Source organism: Pelophylax lessonae (genome assembly GCF_965119305.1).
Source record: "Pelophylax lessonae genome assembly, chromosome: 5".
NCBI classification, from domain to species: domain Eukaryota; kingdom Metazoa; phylum Chordata; class Amphibia; order Anura; family Ranidae; genus Pelophylax; species Pelophylax lessonae.
In genome coordinates this window covers 227,987,189-228,013,662 of record NC_138772.1, presented here as the reverse complement: position 1 = coordinate 228,013,662, position 26,474 = coordinate 227,987,189, and the positions used below count along the sequence as shown (strand labels likewise).

At 43.7% G+C, this 26,474-nt stretch overlaps 1 protein-coding gene across 2 annotated transcripts in view; it reads left to right on the top strand.

Moving 5' to 3' along the window:
- GLB1 (galactosidase beta 1) overlaps positions 1 to 26,474 on the top strand; it is a 149,060-nt gene that overhangs the window by 3,723 nt on the left and 118,863 nt on the right. Inside the window, exon 2 of one of the 2 annotated variants that reach the window (XM_082259525.1) lies at positions 14,164 to 14,333. In XM_082259525.1, coding sequence (XP_082115651.1) covers positions 14,164 to 14,333 — 170 coding nt within the window. Of the gene's footprint in view, positions 1 to 14,163; positions 14,334 to 26,474 lie in introns of those variants that run through there. The other variant, XM_082259526.1, reaches the window with a different exon arrangement.

Below are 26,474 nucleotides of genomic sequence, written 5' to 3'. Positions count from 1 at the left end.
GTTCTTCTTTACCTCTCTCACCAAGGCTCTTCTCCTCCGATAGCTCAGTTTGGCCGGACGGCCAGCTCTAGGAAGGGTTCTGGTCGTCCCAAACGTCTTCCATTTGAGGATTATGGAGGCCACTGTGCTCTTAGGAACCTTAAGTGCAGCAGAAATCTTTTTGTAACCTTGGCCAGATCTGTGCCTTGCCACAATTCTGTCTCTGAGCTCTTCAGGCAGTTCCTTTGACCTCATGATTCTCATTTGCTCTGACATGCATTGTGATCTGGAAGGTCTTATATAGACAGGTGTGTGGCTTTCCTAATCAAGTCCAATCAGTATAATCAAACACAGCTGGACTCAAATGAAGGTGTAGAACCATCTCAAGGATCAGAAGAAATGGAAAGCACCTGAGTTAAATATGAGTGTCACAGCAAAGGGTCTGAATACTTCGGACCATGTGATATTTCAGTTTTTCTTTTTTAATAAATCTGCAACAATGTCAACAATTCTGTGTTTTTCTGTCAGTATGGGGTGCTATGTGTACATTCATGAGGAAGAAGAATGAACCTAAATGATTTTAGCAAATGGCTGCAATATAACAAAGAGTGAAAAATTTAAGGGGGTCTGAATACTTTCCGTACCCACTGTATATATAATGTTTTTGGGTTATATTCAACTTTTTAATTAACCACTTCTGGACCGGAAGATTTCCCCCCTTAATGACCAGGCCATATTTCACGATTCGGCACTGCGTTAATTTAACGGACAATTGCACGGTCGTGCAACGCTGTACCCAAATAAAATTGATGTTCTTTTATTCCCACTAGTAGAGCTTTCTTTTGGTGGTATTTGATCACCTGTGCAATTTTAATGTTTTGCGCTATAAACAAAAAAAGAGCGACAATTCTGTAAAAAAAAAAAAACTATGTTTTTCACTTTCTGCTATATAACATTCTCCAAAAAAAGAAATTTAAAAATTACATTTTTTTTTTCACATTTTAGGCCAATTTGTTTTCTGCTACATATTTTTGATAAAAAAAATCACAATAAGCGTATTTTGATTGGTTTGCGCAAAAGTTATTGCGTCTACTAACTACAGGAAAGATTTATGTAATTTTTATTGTTGTGTTTTTTTTTTTTTTCTACTAGTAATGGTGGCGATCTGTGATTTATAGCGGGACTGCGACATTGCGGCGGACAGATCGGACCCCTAACTGACATTTTTGACACTTTTTGGGGGGACCAGTGACATTTCTACAGTAATCAGTGCTAAAAATATGCACTGTTACTGTAATAATGACACTGGCAGGGAAGGGGGTTAACACTGGGTGATCAAGGAGTTAACTGTGAGCCTAGGGGAGTGATTCTAACTGTGGGGGGTGTGGCTTGTGAAATGATCACAGAGACCTGTGTTCCTATATAGAAGGATCACAGGAGCTCTGTGATCATTCCAGGGAGAAGAATGGTCAGCCGTGTTTACAACAGCTGATCGTTCTTCTCTCTCAGCGGGGAGCGATCGCGGGTGTCAGGGGGCAATCGGAGCCGCCTGCCCAGTCCCCGCTGCTGAGTGGGGGAGGGAATACTTTACATACAATCAAGTCCATAAATATTGCAACATCAACACAATTCTAATCTTTTTGGCCCTATACACCACTACAATAGATTTGAAATTAAACAAACATGGTGTGCTTTAACTGCAGACTTTCAGCTTTAGTTTGAGGGTATTTACATCCAAATCAGGTGAACGGTGTAGGAATTACAACAGTTTGTATATGTGCCTCACACTTTTTAAGGGACTAAAAGTAATGGAACAGATTAACAATCATAAATCAGACGTTCACTTTTTAATACTTGGTTGCAAATCCTTTGCAGTCAATTACAGCCTGAAGTCTGGAACGCATAGACTTCACCAGACGCTGGGTTTCATCCCTGGTGATGCTCTGCCATGCTCTGTATTACTCTTGTCCTTGCTTGTGTCAGAAAAGTGCTCACAAAGAAGACAAGCTGCTGCTATGAATCAGCCGTCTTCTTCATGGATGTTGTCTGATCAGTCATGATAAAAGTGGAGGGGAGCAAGTCAGATCTCATCACTAGGTTTAGAAAGTTCTGATAAATATGGGCCAAAGTGCTACATGTGCTCTTACCAATAGGGGACAGAACTGTAAACAAATTATACGGATAAATAAGAATAACTTCTAACAACTTTTTTTGTTTTCCATTTTGGAAAGGGTAAGGAAAGATTATAACCCCTGTCAGGTATTTTTCGCTATCTGTGTCTCATTAGGAAAATTTCCCTTTGCTTCCTGTCCTATAGCCATAAAGGAAGTGAGAGGTATTGTCTAGAACTAATGTTCTGTTCTGGTGACTATTCAAAATCTGGATATTCTTTATCTTTCAGTGATAAGAGTTACCATGACAAATAGAGAGGGTGAATCTCCCCAACTGGTACACAAACAGCAATAAGAACCTGAGAAGAGCCGGTTCACACTGGGGCGACCTGTCAGGCGACCTGGTCACCTGACAGGTCGCCGTAGGTCGCCTGCCATAGAGAAGCTGTGGACCCGTTCTAATAGGAGCGACACAAGTCGCTCCGACTTAGAAAAAGGGTCCGGAGCTTCTTTGGGGTGACCCGGAGCGACCTCCATAGACTTCAATGTTATGAAGTCCGTGCCGGCCGCTCTGAGGTCGCGGTGCGAGCAGCGCATCGCGGCTTGTGAGGTCGCCCCGGCAAGTCGGATCGCTCTAATGTGAACCGGCTCGAAAGGTGTTCTAAGCCCTCTCTACTCCACAAATATTTTGCCTTTAGTTATAATTTTGAGGCCCTTTAACATTGATGCATTTTTACCTTGCTAAAAGTGCAAAAAAAGCTGACACAACTATACATGATACACCAGACTTGCCTTACTGCAGTGAGGTTGCATGCTGTGCATCGCATACCCACGTCTAACTGTAAGATGTAATCGCACAAAAGCTGATTTTGCACATAGAATTTGGGTATACCCTGTCATAGCTTGTTACTGGAAACAGGTTCTGATTTAAGTATTATCATTGCCTGTTCCATGTACTCCTAGAATATGCCTTTTGGATATTTTGGATGAGAAACAGTGGCAGAGGTATCAGAGTTCTACTGAAAGAGAAGCTGTTTCTGGCTAGGAAAGCCATTGCACTCAAGTGGATTCAACCTTCTCCATCTTACACGGATAAAGATGGTAAACCAAATACTGCCATATGAAAAACTTGTATATGAGGGTGCCCAACAAAATAAAAAAAGATTTGGGATAGGTGGTGTGCATCTACCCTTACCGTTTCCAGTAATTAAGACGCCCATTGACTTAAACGTAAAGTATAACTGTTAGAATTCAGGCCTCCTGAAACTGGTTTCTCATACCCAGGCAAACAACGGTGACTCATTGTATGCTTTAGATCTTTCATTTTGTGATTCAAGCAAGCTGTATACATTTTCAAATAACTTGATACATGTCAGTTTAAATGTACTTTTTTTTTTTTTCTTTGCTATGTTGCTCATGTTGAGCATTTTGTAAAATTTGTTACTGTTACATAGTTGCATAGTTAGTGAGGTTGAAAAAAGACATCACTCCATCCAGTTCAACCTATGATGTGTGTGTGTGTGTTTGCTGTTAACCGTACATTGTATACCCCTGTATGTTGTGGTCTTTAAGGTGTCCATCCAATAGTTTTTTGAAACTATCGATGCTCCCTGCTGATACGACTGCTTGTGGAAGAGAATTCCACATCCTTACTGCTCTTACAGTGAAGAACCCCCTGCGTATTTTAAGGTTAAACCGTTTTTCCTCTAGTTTTAGTGAGTGGCCACGTGTCTTATTGTATTCCCTTTCTCTGAATAGTTTGTTCCTTATGCTAGGGTCGCCAGTACAGTATTTGTACATTGATATCATATCCCCCCTCAATCGTCTCTTCTCCAGAGAGAATAGGTTTAGTGCTTGTAGTCTTTCCTCATAGCTGATGTCCTCCATTCCCCTAATTATTTTTGTTGCCCTTCTCTGGACTCTTTCCAATTCCAGCACATCCTTCCTGAGGACCGGTGCCCAGAACTGGACAGCATACTCCAGATGTGGCCGGACCAGAGTCTTGTAGAGTGGGAGAATAATCTCTTTATTTCTGGAGTGAATCCCCTTTTTTATACATCCCAGTATTCTGTTGGCTTTACTTGCAGCGGCTTGGCATTGCATGCCACTGCCAAGCCTGTTGTCTACCAGTACCCCCAAGTCCCTTTCCATCCTAGACTCACCCAGAGGTTCCCCCCCCCTAGTGAGTAGCTTGCTTTCTGGTTTCTGGCACCCAAGTGCATTTACATTTTTCAACATTAAACCTCATCTGCCATGTAGTTGCTCACCTCATATTTTGTTCAGGTCCGCTTATAAGGTTTCCACATCCTGCCCAGAAGATATTGGCATGCTTAGTTTAGTATCATCCACAAATACTGAGATTTTACTCGATATCCCTCCTCTAGATCATTTATGAATAAATTAAACAGGATTGGTCCCAGGACAGAACCCTGGGGGACCCCACTTTCTACACCCGCCCAATCCGAGTACTCCCCATTAATCACCACAATTTGCACTCTCCCCTGGAGCCAGTTCTCTATCCAGGTACTCACCTTATGGTCCATACCTACCTTCCTTAGTTTGAACAGTAATCGTTTGTGGGGAACGGTGTCAAAGGCCTTTGCAAAGTCCAGATACACCACATCCACAGGCTTACCTTTATCTAGGTGGCAGCTCACTTCATCGTAGAAGGTTAATAGATTGGTTTGGCAAGAACGATTTTTCATGAATCCATGCTGATTACTACTAATAATACAATTTTCATTACTAAAGTCTTGTATGTGGTCCCTTAACATCCCCTCCAAAATCTTGCAGACTACAGATGTTAGGCTGACCGGCCTATAATTACCCGGGATATATCTCTGCCCTTTATTAAATATTGGTACCACGTTGGCTTTTTTCCAATCAGCTGGCACCATGCCCGTCTGTAAACTATCCTTAAAGATCAAGAATAATGGTCTGGCAATCACCTGGCTGAGCTCTTTAAGAACTCGGGTGCAAGCCATCCGGTCCCGGTGATTTATTTGTGTTTACGTTTCTCTAGTTTCGTTCTAAGTCTATCTGTAATGCACATTCGTTAATAAAAAGTTGAAAATTGCAATCAAAATGTTTCATTCAAATCCTATGGGACTCTTCACACCACTGGGCTGTGGTTGCAGTGTGTTTTGAAAAGTCCTGCAAGCTGCATCTTTGATGCATTTTTCAAAACTGTTTCAAAAACATAGCTCCCCACTGAAATTAATGAAAAACGCATGAAAAACGCATTGCGGTTGCGTTTTTTTGAGTCACTTGTCCATATTTAACAGTGCATTCCAACAAGAAATGCATATGCCTTTTTTAATGTGTTTTATTTAGTGGAGCAGTGTGAAAGCTCCCTTGTAATAATTTCAGCCCCTTTAATTATAAGCAGTGCTCATTATTAGTACCAGTACTATTACTTAAAAGAAGTACTCGTTTAATAGTATCAGTCCTATTCATTCTATGAAATAGTTATTCTATCAGTCCTCTTTCTTATAAGGAGTGCTTGTTAATAGTATCAGTCATATTAATTATGAGTACACTTTAATAATATCTGTCCTATTAATTAATTATAAGGAATACTTATTAATATCAGTCTTTTTACTTTTAGGAAGTACTCTTTAATAGTATCAGTCCTAGTCATTAGAAGCAGTACTTATTAATATCAGGATTACTTTGTTTCACATTGCTCCCACTTCTTAAGTTGTGGTTTCTAGCTGTTATGATCTTACACTCTGAATGCATATAAATGCAGGTTTAAAAGTATAGCTTTCTTTGGGATTCATCTGCTTGTACGACACAGGGCATTCTTCTTTACAGGTAAGCTAGCTCACTAATTTAGAGTGCACTTACACTGACAGTGTTAACTGATCCTTTAACACACCCTTGGTCCAGTTCGTCTGGTTGTGTGAGCGCTCCAAGCCAGATTTGTGCAGTATACGATTGATTGTTGTCCTATGGACAGAGTCTCCCACCTCAGCTGTGGATCTCTGCAGTTCATCCAGAGTGATCATGGGCCTCTTGGCTGCATCTCTGGTCAGTCTTCTCCTTGTATGAGCTGAAAGTTTAGAGGGACGGCCAGGTCTTCGTAGATTTGCAGTGGTCTGATACTCCTTCCATTTCAAGATTATCGCTTGCACAGTGCTCCTTGGGATGTTTAAAGTTTGGGAAATCTTTCTGTATCCAAATCCGGCTTTAAACTTCTCCACAACAGTATCTCGGACCTGCCTGGTGTGTTCCTTGTTCTTCATGATGCTCTCTGCGCTTTAAACGGACCTCTGAGACTATCACAGTGCAGGTGCATTGATACGGAGACTTGATTACACAAAGGTGGATTCTATTTATCATCATTAGTCATTTAGGTCAATATTTGATCATTCAGAGATCCTCACTGAACTTCTGGAGAAGAGTTTGCTGTCATAATGAGCTAGTATGCATCGCATACTAGCCCATTATGTGTTACTTACCTTAGAACGAAGCCCCGACACGGACCCCCGGGCATCGCTGCGGGCGCTGCCATGATCCCTCGGCGACTCTTCCGGGTTCAGCAGCTCTGGCGCTGTGATTGGCCGGAGCCGCGATGACGTCACTCCCGCGCATGCACGCGGGAGTTATTTTCCGGCAAGCTCCCGGCAAGTTACATAGTTACATAGTAGGTGAGGTTGAATAAAGACAATAGTCCATCCAGTTCAACCTGTGTAGGTGTGTGTGGCTGTAATCATCTTGCATACCCCTGAATGTTCTGATCCTTGAGATGTAAGTCTAAGAATCTTTTGAAAGCCACCATACTACCCGCAGAAACCACCTCTTGTGGTAGAGAATTCCACAATCTTGTAGCCCTAACAGTAAAGAACCCCCCACGTTGCCTGAGGTTAAAACGCTTCTCCTCTAATCGCATTGTATGCCCTCGAGTGCTCATGCAATCCCTTCGAATGAACAGCTTTTTTTCTAAGCTGGGATCCCCATTAAGATATTTATAAATTGCTATCATGTCCCCCCTCAGACGTCTCTTCTCCAGGGAGAATAAATCGAGCGATTGTAGACGCTCTTCATAGTCAAGGTCCTCCAATCCCCTAATCAGTTTAGTTGCCCTTCTCTGGACTCTCTCCAGCTCCAACACATCCCTCCTGAGGACTTGCGACCAGAACTGGACAGAATACTCCAGATGCGGTCGGACCAGAGTTTTATAAAGTGGAAGGATTATAGTCTTATCTCTGGAATACATCCCTTTCTTTATGCATGCTAATATTCTGCTGGCTTTGGCAGCTGCCGCTTGACATTGCATGCTGTTTCCTAATCTATCATCAACCAAGACTCCCAGATCTTTCTCCATTTTTGATTCCCCCAAGGGTTCCCCTCCTAACGTGTATTGTGCTTTTATGTTTTTAGTCCCCAAGTGCAAAACCTTACACTTCTCCACGTTAAACCTCATTTGCCATGTCGTTGCCCACTCTGTAATTTTGTCCAGGTCATTCTGTAGGATATCTGCTTCATGCTGTGCAGTTATTGCTCTGGCCAATTTTGTGTTATCTGCAAAAACTGATATCGAACTACTGATCCCGACCTCAATGTTGTTTATGAATAAATTGAACAAGGTTGGTCCCAGGACTGAGCCCTGGGGCACCCCGCTTACCACCTCAGACCAGTCTGAGTATGCGCTGTTTATTACCACTCTTTGGACACGCCCTTTAAGCCAATTCCGTATCCAAGAGCAAACCCTGCTGTCGATACCTGCAGATCTTATTTTATAAATTAAGCGCTTGTGGGGAACTGTATCAAACGCCTTAGCGAAATCCAAGTACACCACATCCACTGGTCTCCCCCTATCTAGCTCACAGCTCACCTCCTCGTAGAATGTTAATAGATTGGTTTGACAAGAACGCCCATTTGTAAACCCGTGCTGATTACTGCTGATGATGTTGTTGTCTTTAGCAAACTCTACGATATAGTCCCTTATCATCGCCTCCAGAAGTTTACATACTATTGATGTCAAACTGACAGGCCTATAATTTCCTAGGATATGCCTCTGGCCCTTTTTGAATATCGGAATCACGTTAGCTTTCTTCCAATCCCCTGGTACATCTCCTGTCCTAATACTGTCAGCAAAGATCAGGAACAGTGGTCTGGATATAACCTTACTGAGTTCCTTGAGTACTCTCGGATGTATGCCATCCGGGCCTGGTGATTTGTTTGTGTTGAGTTTATCCAGCCTTTCCCTGATTTCACCCTCTGTTAGCCATAGTGGCAAGTCCTGTGTATTACTACTAACCAAACAGTCATGGTCAGTGTACCCCTCCGTTTCCTGTGTAAAGACTGACGAGAAAAAAGCATTCAGCACGGTTGCTTTTTCAGTGTCCTCTGTAACCATCCTCCCATCATTGCTAATTATGTGTGCAATATGCTCTGCCCTAGTTTTTTTGCTGTTGATATATTTAAAGAATTTCTTTGGGTTTTTTTTACTATCCTCCGCTATTTGTCTCTCAAAGTTGATTTTAGCCATCTTGATTTCTTGTTTACTTTTCTTATTTGCCTCCTTGTATTGCTCGAAAGTCGATACTGTGCCCTCTGATTTATACTTCTTGAAGGCCAATTTTTTCCCCCTAATAAGTTTTTTGACGCTACGGTTTAGCCAGCCAGGTTTGGCTTTGTCTCTTCTAAATTTATTTCCCATAGGAATGCACTGCAAGATGCCTTTGCCTAATATGTTCCTAAAGCATTCCCATTTTTCCTCTGTGGTCAGGGATCCCAGGGTTTGGTCCCAGTTTACCCTTTCCATCAATGAGTACAATTTTGGAAAGTTTGCCCTTCTGAAGTTTAGGGTTCTTATGTTCCCCACTTGCCTTGTTATATTGTTATTTATACTAAATGTGATCATCCTGTGATCGCTAGAGCCCAGATTCTCCTGGACTCCTACCTGCGAGATTAGGTCTGGGTCAAGTAAAACTGAAGGTCCCCCCTGGACCCTCAGAGCGCATGCGCCGCTCGCGCGAGCGGCTGCATGCACTGCAAATATCTCCTAAACCGTGCCGGTTTAGGAGATATTATTTGTACCTACAGGTAAGCCTAATTATAAGCTTACCTGTAGGTAAAAGTGTAAAAAAGTGGGATACTACCGCTTTAAAGCCTGAAATGTGGCAAAAGGTCAAAGTTCAAGCGGGCTGAATACTTTCGCAAGGCACACACATATATATATATATATATATACACACATACACACACACACACACACACACACACACACGTCAGTTAAAAAAAGGAGGCCATAATGTACAAACCCCCGAGGAGTGCAGTAATTCACCTTCTCCGCACTACATAGAGATGTACTCCCCAGTCAAAAACAAATACTCCAAAAGGACTGGCAGTTTCTAAGGTAAAGAGAGATAAAAGAGCATATATATGGACACATGTGGCCCAAGCAAAAAACAAAACCAGCATAGAAAAGCTGCAACTAGAAAGTACTTCACTTTAAAGCTGAAGGTTAGCCATTAGGGCCAATTCATGAGGCGGTTTGCAATTAGATTAGCAGGGGATCCGCTCCAAATGCCCTGCTGATCAGAGGATGACAGGGTCTGTGTGTGCTCAGTTTTTTGCTGGCCTGATTGGACCCGGAGGTAGATGAGAAAGGCAACATCTTAGCCAAAAATTACACGAAACCTACCGCTGGAAACTCATTCTTACACTACCATAGTTGCCACCATCCCAGGTGGATCTCAAACATCCCCAAAAGCCAATTCTGCCGCCTGAAACGCAATTGCACAAAACTACAAGATTACTGCGAAGAAAGCGCCCTCCTAACCCAAAAATTCCTAGACAAAGGCTACCCTGCATCCCTGGTTCAACAAGCCCATTCACAATACCTGCAACAGTATGATTCAAGTGCTCCTCACATCCCACCCCACCCACAGAATGCATTGCCCCAACCCCTACGATTCACCACACAGTTCCACACTAAATACAGACAAATGGAAAAGATCCTACGAAAACACTGGTCCATCTTATCAGAGGACCCACATTTAAAATCCACCATCCCCCCTATACCAAAAGTTTCCTACAGAAAATCCTCCAACATCAAAAATCTCATTGCTCCCAGTAAACTCAAGTCCACCATCACCCACCCCACCACTACCCTCTGCCTCATCCCCCTCATAGGGATGTTCCAGTGCCGCAAAACCTTATGCCTCACCTGCTCCCATGTCCAACACGGCCAAACAGAATTCACTGTAAAAGGCAAAACATATCCTATTAAACAATTCTACAACTGCTCAACAGAATATGTAATATATTGCCTAACCTGCCCATGCGGACTATTTTATGTAGGCCGCACCATTAGACCTCTTAGGAAACGATTTGGCGAACATCGTCGCCTGGTTGAAAAAGGGAAGGACAAGCATAGTGTCCCCAGACACTTTGCAGAGTTCCACAACCACTCTTCTTCTGGACTCAAGGTGTGGGTAATTGAGTCAATCCCCAACACCTTACCCAGGACAGAGCGTTTCAAGCGGTTGTGCCAGAGAGAGACCTACTGGATTTACTCCCTTGAAACGCTCTCACCTGGAGGCTTGAACGAAGAAATCGAAATTAATGTGCTGCTGTAGCCCATCTTCCAATTTGTCATTTCTTGTGGTTTATTAACTTGATCATTTTCTGCCCAGGTTCTTCCTCCCATCTTCCAGCGATCTCTATGAACCTCCCTGACACACGCTTCCTTTTCTCAAGCCAACTTCAAAGTAAGTACCCATATACAGGTCTCTATCTGTCCTTATAGTCTTTGTACTTCATTTTTTGCCACAAATCTGGTTCATATTGAGACCTTCCTTCAACAAACACTCACCAACACCCACCAATACCACCGACCCCCCATATACATATATATGTATATACATACATATATATGTATATATACAACCTAACTACTAAGTGATCATGATCTGCGTCAATTGGAGCATGTGTGTATGCATGTACATGCGCATGTCCCTCTTTTTTCTATATGCGCATGGGAATGCATACATATATAATAATTTTTGACCATTGCCAATTTATCATTTCCACTATGTTTAGCATTTTTATTGCACCCCTCCCCCTTCTTATTGCTCTCCCCCCCCTCCCCTTTTTTATCCCTTTCTCATTATATATATATTTTTTTATTATTATTATTTTTTATTATAGTTTTAACATAACTTTTGTTTTTCATTTTATTTATTTATACATATACATATGGTTTTTATATACATGCATGCCTCTCTCTAATGCGCCTCTCCATACATTCATTTGCATATACAAACATATACACAGGCAATTCCCTCCTCTGTACAAGATTTTCCATTCAAAGATAATCAAACCCCCTCCCCCCCCCTCTCTCTCTGCTGCCTTAATACACTCTATTCAGCTTATGCACCTTTTCACCCCTCCCCCTATTCTTTCCCTCTCCTCCCCCTCCCAGACATCTGCGTCATCCTCCTCTCTCTTAGTCTCTCACTTTCCCTTGCCGGTTTGCTTTTCTCCTAATTTTGTCCCTCCTGAGCCCCTGTAACTTTGTCCTCCGCACTGCTGGCATAAATACCACATCCAAAATGGCCCCTGCACGGCCTGAAGAAGGAGCGGAGCTCCGCAACGCGTCGCCGTTCTATCTCCCTGGTGTCTCGGAAGTGACGTCACGGCAACCCGACCGGCGTGTCCACGCTGCATCACCACCGCTGAGGATCAGCACGTCCCCTGCCTCGCAACAGGAGATCGCCGCTTACCCTCCACAGCATCAGCGCCACAGCCTGACCGGACAGCCCACCCTGGAAGTGACTTCAGAGATCACCTATTGCTTTTAAGATGCCTGATTTTATACATCCTTTGTGAGTAACATTCTTCATGTGTGTCCAATAAATTGCCTATATTGCTGCACTTAGATCGGCGCTTGGCCCTCTCTCTCTCTCTTTTTGGATCCATACAGGGTTGCTTCACCCTCTACAAGCCGGCAGCCAGCAAAGTGTACTAGCAATCCCACCAGACTTTCACCATTTGCCCGCATCATAGCCCATTGCAGCAACCCGCTCAGTCCGTTTGCGCCAATCTCTCCCCCCCTCTCTCTATCTGAATGTAAATTGACATCGGCCTGTTTACACTTTCCGGTTTATGTGAATGCATAAAAAACTGACAAGTGGACCTGATCAGATAACCCGTGTGAAAAGGCCTTAAAAAAAGAAAAAACATTCTCTATAGCTGAAGGTGTACTCACACTTGGACAGGTTGAACTGAAACATGAGTTTGATTATCCCCCCTCCCCCGCTAGTCTGCACTTATAGTGAACTATAAGGAAGTGTTGAAAGAGAAAATGTTACTTCCTTTTTTTTTTTTTTTTTGTACTGCTTTGCAACAACTCAAATGTTTTTAGTAGGTGCGGGAGTATAGAAAATGGAGCTGTCTGTTTTTAGTTTCATTTTTCCTGTTCACACCACATCAGTGGAGCTGTGTTTATGTGCACATATTAACACAGGTTCAATGCCGGAGCACACTGAAAACAATTGTTTTCTATGCGCTCTGTTCCCACAATAATGCTGAGCTGGGCTGCGGTACGTTGCATAGGCAAGGAAAAGCAGGGCGCAGAGATGTATCCCTAATAGTGAGAATTCCAAAGTTTTTTTTTATTTAACAAACATGTCATACTTACCTGCTCTGTGCAGTGGTTTTGCACAGAGCAGCCCTGATCCTCTTCTTCTAGGGTCCCCCTACAGCACTCCTTCTCCCCCTTGACCAGTGCCCCCAAAAGCAAGCTGCTTGCTATGGGGGCACTAGTGTGTGCTCACTCCCGAGTCCCGCTCTGTGTCCAGCAGACATGCATGAAGGTAAAAAAAAACACCTATGTTTAGCAGCCCTCCTAATACTTACCTGATCCAGCGATATCCATGGGCGCCTCAGCTCTCCAGGGACCCTCCTCATTGGCTGAGACAGCAGCTTGAGCTATTGGCTTCTGCTCCTGTAAATCAAAGCCAGCAAGCCAATGAGGAGAGAGTGGGGTAGGGCCGAGCTGCGCTCTGTGTTTGAATGGACAGACACAGCAGATGTTCAGGAGCGAACCTGCTTGGGTGCCCCCGTAGCAAGCTGTTTGCTCTTGGGGCACTTGATATGGGGAAAGGGGCCAGGAGCACTGGCGGGGGACTTGAGAAGAGGAGGATCGGGAATGTTATGCATTATGCACAAAACCACTGCACTGCAGGTAAGTATGATATGTTTTTATTTAAAAAAAAAAATCAAAAACTTTAATGTAAAGAGAAACAAATTATCCACTTGCATATAAACACCAAAGATGTTCATGGTGATCTTGTTAATCAGGACCAGAAGGAGCAGAATCACAGTTCGGAATATAAACCGTACCTTCCATAAGAACAATGCCGGCACTGGGCTAAGAGGTATGTAAGCCACACAGTGTGCACACTGTACAGCGGCTTTCAATACACTTAGCAGACAACGAATGTGGGTGGGATTGGTGGCAAGCGACGACACAACCTTAGCAAGCAGCATTTTTATTAAGCCTCCTAATTACTTTGAAAGTCTATACCTAATTATTGCCACAGTAGACTTTTAATCCTATATGATCAGTTGTCTGTTGGTTATTAGGAGCACCATTTTGTTCCTATTTTTGTAGGTACTTGCATAAATTTGCAGACGTTCTGGATTAATGTTTTTGCATCACATCTTACTATATGTTTACTGCATGCCATTGCTTGGCAGGGAAGCATTGAAGGGAATGAGGTGTCATTTTGTACCATGAAAAAAGTATTTAAAAGAAAGATGTAAACGGATGCCTTGCATTGTAACAATGTAAAACATCGCCTCTACAAAACAGACACCAGTCTGCTGCCATTTTAACATGTGTGAACAAGGCCTTCGTGTCCAATCCTCCTGTAGGCAACCGTATAAGTGTCCCTCAATAAACATTAAAGTAAAGACTTTCACAGTGAGTACCAAAAATCCTAATCTTACACTTTCTTGGTACAGGATAAAAAAAAAAAAAATAAAAAAAAAAATCCTGTAGAAATGTAATTCTTTGGTGTTAAAAATGCTAATGGTAATTTTTTATTTTTTCCAGGAAATTTCTGCAAGAACATTTGAAATAGATTACAAACACAGTTGTTTTTTCAAAGATGGAAAGCCATTCCGATATATCTCGGGAAGCATTCATTATTCACGTGTTCCGCGCTTTTACTGGAAAGATCGTTTATTGAAAATGAAAATGGCAGGATTGGATGCAATTCAAACGTAAGTATTTACCATTAAACAATGAGTTTTGTATGAATAAAGCCCATCAGTAGGGGGGCATTATTGACCAGTGTTACATTGCAATATATTTCTCTTGGCTGTAAAATGGAACCCCTAATTGAAATATGAAAAGGTCAGGCTCAACAGTTGTCCTGACTGTTCACTGGCTGCATGTTGGTTCTGGGTCAGTGGGCACAATTCATTAAATGTATTTGCATGTGTTATGACGGTCACGTGACCACTTAACGCATGCGATAATGAAAATGTAAATTCACCATTGCGCGTATGCGGTATTTAGTGCAAACCCCAAAAACGCTAATTAAATAGCACATAAAAAGGTGTAAAAGTAAATTCACAAAAGGAAATAAATGCATGTGGTAATTATGTACTGGTCAAAGCTTGTGCTAACTATGCAGCAACTATGGCAATAGTCAGACACCACCCCCCCCCCCAGTGAAAGGTTTAAAAAATAGGCAGGAAAGTGCAAGCTGAAGCAAATGTCAGATAGATTTTAGTGAGTTGTTTCTGGAGGATGGCAGATAGCATAGCAAAGAGGATAGAGAGGTTCAGAATTGCTCAGTCATCAAGTTCAGGCCAATGATTTATAGCCTGGACTTGGTAAACGGTTCTGACCAATGGCAGAACCTCCTGTGCCTTTGCAATGTGAACACAGGCACAGGAAATGATGCAATCTCCTCTCCTGGAGCCCTTTTCGGTTCTAGCGTGAGAAGAGAAAGCAATCACAGTGAGTACAAAAGCACTACACTAACACTAGTACACATAGGCACATATTAAACCCCCTGATCACCCCCCCCCCAGTTAACCTTTTCACTCCCTGTCAGTGTCCCTAAATACAGTATACAGCTAATTTCCTGACCACTGTACTAGAGTCACTGGTGACACCAGTTAGCGCCAGAAGAAGTTAGCGATAGTTATCGTCAGTCCCAGGTAGGTTTAGGGTACCCCGCCATATATCCTCTAATAAAGATTTAACCTCTTTTTTTTTTTTTTTTAAATATTTTTTTATTGAGTTTTTCAAATACAGTAAATAAGCAACGTACATAAACATATGAAAAGCATATTTGCAATGCGATTGACGTACATTGAAGTATAAAGATAAACGTCTATAAGGACTGCTAGTATCACAGTGCTTGCAAGGACCCACAATATAGGATGAACTTTCGTATCTTGAACAATAATACATTGAAACCGTATGAACCTGTTTGTCCAGGGAAGGAGGAGAGGGGGCACGTATCTGTCATTTGCAACCTCTATAGTGGTCAACGCCACCGGGAGGGACGCCCCGTAAGGGAACACACTGCGTCCTCCCTTCAAACGCCCACTCCCTCTCCCCCCCCCCCAGGACCCCAGCAACTTTAACAATTCTGCAGATAAACATCAGAAATCATTGGGGGCCATGATACCCTACATAAGTGGTCCATATGGACCACCTGGAGTGAAATTGTTGTAGCTTGAAGGCCTGTAAGGCCAGGGTCTTCTCATACACACACGACTCCCCTACTATTTGGGTAACCTCCCTCCGAGTTGGGGGGTCGGCACACTTCCATTTACGTGCTATGGACAACCTAGCAGCGAACAAGATATTTTGGACCACCGTCCTATATTGGGGTGGGTATTTGTCCATATTCACACCCAAAATCGCCTGTTCAACTGAAATTTTGTTAAGTATCCCGGTGACTTCTGCTATCAATGTGGAGATGGAGGCCCAGAAGCTTCTCAGGGAAATGCACGTCCACAAAACATGAAGTAGAGTGCCAACCTGCCCGCACTGTCTCCAGCATAAATTAGATGTTTCTGGATAGAATTTAGCAATGGTGTAAGGTGTCTTGTACCACCTCAGGTGAATTTTTAGCAATCCCTCCCTAAAGTTGGAGCATTTGGTATGGGTAAGCGTATGTTTATAGGCTCTCAACCATTGCTCCTCCGTAAAAACCTGACCAATTTCGCCCTCCCATTTTATGTGATATGTGTTTTTTTGGAAGGTTTTCTTGTTGTGCAGGGAGATGTAGAATTTGCCTATACCTTTCTGCCGCGCATTAGCTCCAAAACAGAGGGTATAGATCTGTTCCGGGAAAAGAATGTGTGTCGATGACATAGATGAAATCAAGTGTGAAACCCGGATAAGTGTGAGGTATTCCTTGGCAAATGATGGAAATTTGTCGCACCATAAGGAAAAGGAAAAACCCTGGGGACTCTGTACAATGTCTCGGATTGTCCTAAGTCCAAAAGAGGACCAATGCGCCACGTTTAAGTCTGGGGAGAGGAAGGAGAGAGCAGTCAGAGGCACAGGAACTTCCACCCTCCCAGCTTGCACGGTGCTATGTGTGTAAAAGTATTGCCACGCCAGTACTGTAGCTGAGATGGTGGGATGGCCCGTACGAAAACTACATTTAGAAAAGGGGATACTGAGTATGAGATCAGCAAGAGAGCCCTGTATTACCTCCGACTGCTCAATCTGTCTCCAAGTGGGTGCCTGAGTCGGATGCAGCCAATAGAGGGACTGGGAAAGGATAGCAGCCATATGGTAGTCCCGTATATCCGGAATCCCCATACCTCCCACCGTGGGATGTTGGACCAAGTATCTATGGGCGCAACGAGGCTTCTTCCCGTCCCATATGAATTTGGATACCAAAGACTGAACCGTACGGTAAAACGATAAGGGGATTTTAATGGGGAGAGCTCTTAGTAGGTATAAAAGTTTTGGAAACGTCAGCATTTTGAACGCTGCAGTCCTTCCTGACCATGACAGATAGTACTTGCCCAATCTAGTCAGTTCGTGCGTTAAAGTGTCAAGGAAAGGGGCAAAATTGGCCTTGAAGAGATCCCCAATCCTGTTTGTGAGCTTGATACCTAGATAGTCAATGTGACCACTACCCCACTGAAATGGAACTATACTCTGAATATGTTGTGTGAGATCAGCTGACACGTGAACGCCCAACATGTTCGATTTGGTTTCATTAACCTTGTAGTATGAGACAGAACTAAATTCCCTGAGAACCTCCTGGGCCGCTGGTAATGATGATAAGGGAGAGGTCAGAGATAAAATAACATCGTCCGCAAACAACGATATCTTGTTGGAGGAACCTCTAATGTCTATACCCCGAATACCTGGATGAGTTCTGATGCGTTCCGCAAATGGCTCCATTAGGAGAACAAACACCAAAGGTGACAGTGGGCACCCCTGGCGGGTACCGTTTGTTATTGCAAATTTTGTGGAGAACAGACCCTCTGTATAGACATATGCCGAAGGAGCCGTGTACAAGGCCAACACAGCATTCAGTATCTCACCCACCATGCCGAAGCGTTGTAGAACTTTTCGCAGATATCCCCAGTGTATCCTGTCAAAGGCCTTCTCGGCGTCAAGGGACAGGAACACTGTAGGAGTATGAGTAGATTCGGCATGGTGGATGAGATTCAACATCCTTCTTGTGGCATCGGTCGCTTGGCGGCCCGCGACAAACCCCACCTGGTCTTGCCGAATGAGGTTTGGTAGAAACTTGGAAATGCGGGTGGCCAATATTTTCGCGTAGACCTTCAGGTCCACATTGAGTAAAGATATGGGCCTGAAATTCTTCGCACAATCCGGGGGTTTCCCCGGTTTGGGTAGTGTTACTACTGTAGCCTCCAGCATCTCTGGAGGAAAGGAAGCAGAGGAGGCAGCCCTGTGAAACACCCTTCGCAATCTAGGGACCAGAAGATGCATGTATTTTTTGTAGTACTCCGAAGAGAACCCGTCAGGGCCCGGAGCCTTGTTAAGGGGCAAGGACTGGATCGCCCTATTGACTTCTAAGTCGGTGATCGGGAGATTTAGTTCCGCCACTTCTGCCGGTCTTAATGCAGGAAGGGAGACCGAATCCAAGAAATTGTCAATGATCTCAGGAGATGGTTGGGGTGTGGACTGGTCATCCTTTAAGTTATAAAGCGAGCCATAATAGTGGCTGAAGGCGTCGGCAATGTCTTTAGGATTCGTTAAAGACAGTCCGGAAGAATGATGCGTCAATTTAGAGATACGTTGACGAGCATGAATGTCCTTCACATGGGTAGCTAACAATTTACCGGCTTTGTTGCCATGCGCATAAAAATTTGCCTTAAGCCTACGAACATTAGCTTGATGTTGTCCAATCAAGAGAGAACGTAGGTCATTTTGAGCTTGAGTCAACTGGTTACTAACGTCTGGGAGTGGGTTTGTTTTATTGGTCTGTTCTAGGTTTCGGATCAGGTTCAACAGATCCTCCATACGCTGCCTCCTCTGCCTCCGTATAGCGGCACTCTTAGACATCAAGACACCTCGCATAAATGCTTTATGGGCATTCCAGATACTGGAAGGGCACACCTCCCCACTGTCATTAAACTTGAAGAATTCCTCCAGGGCCGCATGGACCTCAGAGGAAGTCCCCGGGTCAGAAAAAATATGAACATCATTTTTCCATCTGTTGGCCCTCGTTGTAAAAGCCCGGGGACCGACAGTTATGGAAACAGGAGCGTGGTCCGACCACGTTATTTGGCCTATAGAAGAGTCCACAATTTTTTGTAGTAAGAATTTGTCGGTGAAGAACATGTCTATGCGGGAGTAAGAACAGTGGACCTTTGAAAAGAACGAATAGTCCTTCTCTGTAGAATGGTAGCAGCGCCATACATCCTGCAAGCCTGTGGCCGACAGGAAGCCCGCAAGATCTGGTCTGCGGGGACATTTCCGGGGTCCCCCAGAAACGTCTTGACGTAGGTTTGCGACCAAGTTCATGTCCCCCCCAAGGATCACGTGGCCCCTGATATCCACCTTGAGACGTTTCCAAAGTTTACGCAGATAGGTAAGTTGTTTCACATTTGGGGCGTACACATTAATGATGGAGTACACAATATTGTTGAGTTCACAGTGTAAAAGAATGAAACGGCCATCTGGATCCGATATATGGGAGATATACTTGTAGGCCACAGAGTCCTTTATAAGAATGGCCACTCCCCCCTTTTTCTTGGGGCCATTGGCAAAGTATGCATGAGGAAATTGTTTGTTTGTGAGTCTAGGGGGAGCTGCAGCACAAAAATGGGTCTCTTGGATGAGCATAACATCACATCCCTGGGACTTGATCTCCCTCCATAACATATGACGTTTACCAGGGCTATTCAATCCATGCACATTCAGGGAGGTTAGTTTGAAGGCCATGGTGAAGTGGTATAGTAGAGTTCGTTGGTAGGAGACCAGTTGTAGGGACTATGTCACTACCAAGGAAGGGCAAAAAGAAAGTGTATAAAACCTTACCCGAGATCGCAGAGTCCGGGACAGTGCAAGGTCGTGGCCGACTGGAGGGGTCCGCGTGTGTTGAGAAGTTAACGGTTGGAACTTGAGAGGGTATGGCTGATGAAGCACTCGTTGCTGTGTGTCACAGGTAATGTACAAAAAGAGAGAAACAATAATAAAAAAAGGTAACAAAACAATCCACCAATGACAGTCGTGACAATCAAGTAGGTATTACTGCAATGCCAAGTTCTCTAAGCAAAACAATATGGATATGGCACTGGGCGCAGGAACTCTAACTGCGCCAAACTGTGTTTAAAAAAGGACGATAACCAAGTGGAAATCTGAGCAGTTATCCAACTGCTAACACGGGGAAACTGGCAAAAAAGGAAAAAAAAGAAAAAAAACAAAACACCATTCGTAGCCGAACAGAACATTCGGAGACTGTAGATCAGGCAGTTAGAACATCAGAGGGTCATCTGATATATAGCTGGAAGGGCCTTGTCAGCCCGGCGTCTCATCTCGGTGGGGAGGTTGTCGGAACCTTGTCAGGAGAATGATCTCCAGGGGGGGTATCATCCTCCAAAATCCCCCACTGGCGCAGGAGCTCAATTCCACGTTCAAGAGAAGAGATCTTGAATTCCCTGTCCCCTCTCGTAACAATGAGGGTGGCAGGGTAGTTCCAGCGATACTGGATGTGGTGATTCCTGAGAGGTTTAGTGATAGTCACAAGGTTTCTCCTGCGGTTCATGGTGTGGGCCGATAAATCTGCGTAAAAGGACAGGCCTTGCATGCCAGCTGGGAGATCTACCGCCTTTCTTACTCTCGCCATCAGTTGTTCTTTCACAGTATAAAAGTGAATTCTTGCAATGGCGTCCCGTGGGTATGCGGCGGGGATATGCTTAGGCTTCGGAAGCCTGTGTATCCTATCAATGGCCAAGTCTCCCAAGGTTGCATCAGGAAGGATTTCCTGCATAAGGGTGGTGAGGAACGCTGCCAGGTCGGGAGGTTTAATAGATTCAGGGATCCCCCTGATTTTCACATTGTTTCTCCTGGAGCGATCCTCGAGATCCGCCACTTTTGATTTTAGCCACTCCAAGTCATCGTCATGGTCATTATGAGCATCCACCATGCTATTGAATGTGTCCGCAAATTCACCCATTTTGTTCTCAATGGTGGAGACTCGATCAGCGACAGCAGCGACAGCTGTGTTGCAGCGGGACACCAGTTGCAGCATATCAGAGTGGATTGCAGACCGTAGGGATAGCATCATCTCCTTAAACATGGATGCCATCACGGGATGGTCCCCTGCAGGGATGGCTGCAATGGAGTCTTGAAACTCCAGGGTGTCATCAACTGTGATGCCGGGGCTGGAGAGCGGCCTATCATGGAAAGTCTTTTGCTTGGATTTGGCAGGGCTGGAAGGTTGTGATTCTGCAGCCGCCTGTGGGGAGAGTCCCGTGGGGTCAGCCTGGGTGCCCGAGAGATGTCTCGGCTGATGCAAATCAGTCCGGTGTGACTGGTGGGGTTGCTTATGAGAGGAGTGTGGCGGGCCGGCGCCATCTTGGCTGCGCGGCCTGGTGTTGGGGGAGAAGAAGTCGATCATCTTACCCGGCTTGTGTCTATCTTTCCGCTTGGGTGGCATGTTCCAGTGATGCCCGGGGTTGCCAGGAGTGCAGATGGACTATTTTGGAGTGACCCTCTCCGTGGAAATTGCTCCGAACGATCTGCTTAGCAAGGAGCTGTTAGCTCACGCTGCCATCTGCCTTGCTAGCCGGCTCCGCCCCCCAAGATTTAACCTCTTGATCACTCCCAGTTAGCCCTTCACTGCCCTGTCACATTGTCAGTAGATACAGTGTACAGATAAGTTACTGATCACAGTATTAGTGTCACGGGTGATGCTGGTTAGCATCAGTATCAGTCTTAGTATAGCGTCAGGGTCCCGCCACATATTTTCTAATAAAGTTTAAACCCTCTAATAGCCTCCAAGTTAACCCTTTTAGTCCCTGTCAGAGTTACTAGTAAAGTGTACAGATCTTTTTTTTCTGATCACTGTATTAGTGTCATGGGTGACCCCAGTTAGCCTCAGCATTAGCGTCAGTTAGGATCAATCCCAGATAGCATCAGATTTTAACCCTTTGATTGCCAGTAACACTAACACACACACTATATACCTCCATTACTAGTATAGTGTCTGAACGACTCAATATCTTTGATCTGATCTACTATACTAGCAGCCCCAATAGTTTAGTGTTCCCAAAAACGCAGCGTTAGCAGGATCAGCCCTGACACCTTCCAGCACCTGCATGTAGCCCCTCTGCCCAGCCCCCAGGAAGTGCATTATCAATAGATCACTGTCACTTCCAATACACAGCACACAAAACCGCAGTGTTAGCAGAGTCAGGCCTGATCTCTGCTAGCACTAGCAGTTATTCTTTTTTCGTAGCTGTTCAAACAGTCCTCGACAACCATGTGCTTTTTTACCTGTGAGTCATACTAGGTACCTGTAAATTTATTGGCCAAAATGTCAAACGAAAGGTACACTAGTGAAGCTGCCTACAGGATACTGAGCATGACAGATGAGAGCGATGGGGAGTCAGAATCCGGTTCAGTAAAGGAATCTGTAGAGAGCAGTGGCATCCTGACAGATAGCTCTGATGACAAAGTAGAGGCACCAGCGGCCTAGTACACCTTGGTCGTAGACAAACTAGCACTGCAGTATCACTTGGTGACATGGCGAGTCCCATAAGCGCAGTTTAGGCTGGTGTAGTGGCTAGCACAAGTAGTTGCCCGCAGCCACCAAGAATTTAAACACAGGCCCATAGAGCCCTTCCTTATGCGCTTGCAAATCCTGATTGGCAACCCACAGATTCTGCAGCGCCCATACTATGCCAACCACCCGCCCCCCCCCTCCCCAAATACTGGCCAACCCGGAATTCAGGTGGAATTTTACTCCCCTTGATTTTTTAAAAAGAGTGAGTTGCGATCATATTGGTCCACTGACCCAATTCATCATATGCAGTGTTCTCTGCTGCCATGGCCAAGGCTAGAAACAAAATGTCCTCGGGGTGACCCTGAATATGACCAGCTCCACAAAATTCGTCCCCTCGTAAACCACTTCAGCCAAAAATTAGCAAAAAGAATAAAAGATCTAAGATCCAGATCCATATGTATTCATCTCTGCACTATTTTGTGATAGCTAACTTTTTTTTTTTTTGTCATTTTTCAATCACTTGTGACAAAAAAATGAAATACTCATTGGGCTCAACATACCTCTCTGCAAATTCCTTGCGGTGTCTACTTTCTATCATTTTGGAACCTCAAGAATGAGGCAGTAATATAAACTAAAAGCTGCATAAATTCAAGTAAATGTACCATAGTTTGTAGACGCTATAACTTTTGCGCATACCAATTCCTTGAGCCCTTAACAGAGAGAAGCCGCGCCATACCAGCCATGACTAAATTTGTTGGCTGCCTTGCAAGATGCTTGCGATAACTTGCCACAAAATTTCATGCAGTGTTTAAGATGTACTTAGAAAAGATAACACATGCAAGATTTTAACCACTTTAAGACCAGGCCTGTTTTTGACACATTTGGTGTTGACAAGCTAAAATCTTTTTTTTTTTTTTTGCTATATATATTTTTTTTTTTTCGCATAGACTCTAGAGAATAAAATTGAGATAGTTGCAATATTTTTTATCACACCGTATTTGCGCAGCAGTCTTCCAAATGCAATTTTATGGGAAAAAAAATCACTTTTTTAAAATAAAAAAATAAGAAAACAGTAAAGTTAGCCCAATTTTTCTCCATAATGTGAAAGATAATGTTACGCCGAGTAAATAATATACCCAACATGTCATGCTTCAAAATTGCGCACACTCGCGGAATGGCAACAAACTTTGGTACTTAAAATATCCCCATAGGCGACACTTTAAAAATTTCTACAGGTTACCAGCTTAGAGTTACAGAGGAAGTCTAGGGCTCAAATGATTGCTCTCGCTCGAACGATCGTGGCTATACCTCGCATGTTTGGTTTGAACACCGTTTTTACATATGTGAGCGGGACTTCCGTATGCGTTCGCTTCTGCGGGCGAGCTAGCGGAGACAAGGCGCATTCATTTTTTTTTTTCTATTTTATTTATTATTTTTTAATTTTACAGTTTAAAAAAAAAAAAAAAAAAAAAAAAATGTGATCATTTTTATTCCTATTACAAAGAATGTAAACTTTGCTTGTAATAGAAATAGGCATGACAGGACCTCTTTATTGTGAGATCTGGGGTCGAAAAGACCTCACACCTCACAAGTACACTAAAAAAAGAAAAAAAAAATCTTCCCTTTTAAACCGGTTGCTAGGCAAAGACATTTGACGTCGCTCCAGTCCTCCAAGATCATAGAGTCGAGTGAGGGCTATCTTGCCCTCATTCGACTTCCTGTCTTAGAGAATCCGGGACCGGATCGTTTTCCCCGCTGCCGGCGGGTCCGGTAAGCTGGGAAAATAGCCGGGATGCGGCGGGAGGGCACCTCTTCCGCCTCACGGTAAGGGTGATCCCGCGGCAAATCTGCCGCTGGGACTACCCTTATCTGAAAGCCGATCGCCCGCTGTTTTCATAACCCCGATATTTAGCGTCAAAGGACCGACGTAAAACTGCAGCGGGCGGTCAGTAATTGGTTAAGGAGAGTTTCTTCATGAATAAGTTTTTTTTTTTTTTTTTCCGGGAACGATGTGCATTATTTTACCGCATACTCGGATGCGGTAAAATATTGCTTGGTGAATTGTACCTAGTGACTCATTATGTTTTAATGCAAAAAAGCAGTGCCATCCCATATTTCTATCCTTGCAGGTTCCCCTTAAACTAGATATTTGAGGGCTGCCAAAAAATATATACTCCAAATTTTATACATAAAGATGCTCACTTATGTTGTCTGAGCTGATAATCATTCCGCCAGCCTAATTTTTGAGCACACTATATATCAGCCATAAAAAAACCTCACATGGCGGAATTTTTCCCTGATATCAGTTGCCTGAAAGTGACTCTTCATATCCGGAGGGATCCTATATGAATTGCGGTGGTCACCTGGACTTGTATTGCGTAATTATAGTTTAATGTCTATAGATGCTATTAGGAAAAGTGCACATCGATGTAAGAAAAAAAAAAAGCTAATCGAATAAGTTGACAAGGTTTATTGTCAATTAGAAAATGGCATTCAATTATTCCCTTAGACGTCTGTTGTACATTCTGTATGATGCAGAATGTATCCTTAAAGTGATACAAAAGTGTAGTTTTTTTTTTTTTTTGTTAAAAATAACAAACATGCCCCTCTGTGCAGTGGTTTTGCACAGAGCAGCCTGGATCCTCCCCTTTGCGGGCCCCCTGCTGGCACTCCTGGCCCCTCCCTCCTGTCGAGTGCTCCCACAGCGAGCAGCTTGCTATGGTGTCAACCGAGCCGCAGCTCCCTGTGTCTATTCAGCCCCGCCCCCTCTCTCTCCTGATTGGCTTTGGTTTGACAGCAGCGGGAGCCAAGGTGTCTTAGCCAATAGGAGGGAGAGTTCCAGATGGCTGAGGCACTGATGCACATCGCTGGCTAGAGAGGGGGCTCGGGTAAGTATTAGGGGGGGGGGGGTGCTACACACAGAAGGCTTTTTATCTTCATGCATAGAATGCAAGAAAATAAAAAACCTTCTGCCTTTACAACCACTTTAAAGAGGAAGTGGTTTTCTTAGGGTGTTTGGAACATCCACTTAAGACAATATTAACAGAGAAAAACCATCTTGAACCTTAAAACCCTATGGCTCCTTCATAAAAGTGTTCAATGTGCATGTTTTCACATCTGTGCATTGTGATGTGCTGTGTTGAATAATATTGCTTATACATTATAACGTGTTGTGGTAAATGGGTCGTATTGTACAAAATGCAAGTAAAGTAATTTTAAATCCGGCCTTGTTATCCAAAATGACTCCGCAGTGGAACTCCTCAAAAAAAATATATATATGTCTTAATTAGTCCAGATAAGTTGCCTAATGCTGGTTAAAGTAGAACTTGTTTGCTGCTGTGAATGCTTTTGTTTGTTTTATGAAGTTTTATTCATGCCAGAAACTTCTTTCTGCTATAATCTTCTGGTACTGAGTATGTTAGTTTTGGCGCTCATACAGTGAAGGATAGTGTGGTTTACTCTCCCCCTTTCCTCCCCTCATTATCCTTTCATCTCGTATTCGATTTAAAGAATTCAAGATGTTCTGTGAATGGACAAGGGCAAGTTCTGTCTTTTTACCTATACCTACACCCCTTGTCCATTCACAGAATGCCTTGTATACTGTGAATAGAATACAAGAGGTTTTATAAATCGAGGGGGAGATTAAAGTACACTACCCTTCACTGTACAACCACCAGAAGATTATAGCTGATGATCCTGTTTGGCATGAGAAAAATTTTTTTTTTATTTATTTTTTGTATCCCCAGCACACATTCAGTTGTTGCATAAACACTATAACCAATAAGTGCCGGTTCACACTACCGCGGCACGACTTCGGGGGCGACCTGTAAGTCGCGTGCACCGCGACTTCGGCGCGACTTGCACGGACTTCATATAATGAATGGCAATGCAAGTCGCTCCGATGTCGCCCCGAAGTAAAATAGGAACTATTTTCTAAGTCAGAGCGACTTGAGTCGCTCCTATTAGAACGGTTCTCATAGCACTGCATGGACCGCGACTTGTCAGGCTGACCAGTCGCCTGACAAGTCGCGGTAGTGTGACTGGGCACTTAAATGTTTTTGTTTTCCTGGTGTTCCACTTTTGGTTCTAGTCAGTGATCAGTATTTTGAAATACATAAATATGAATGGTATAATAGTTTGTATAAAGATCTTGTGTATGCAGTATTTTTACTGG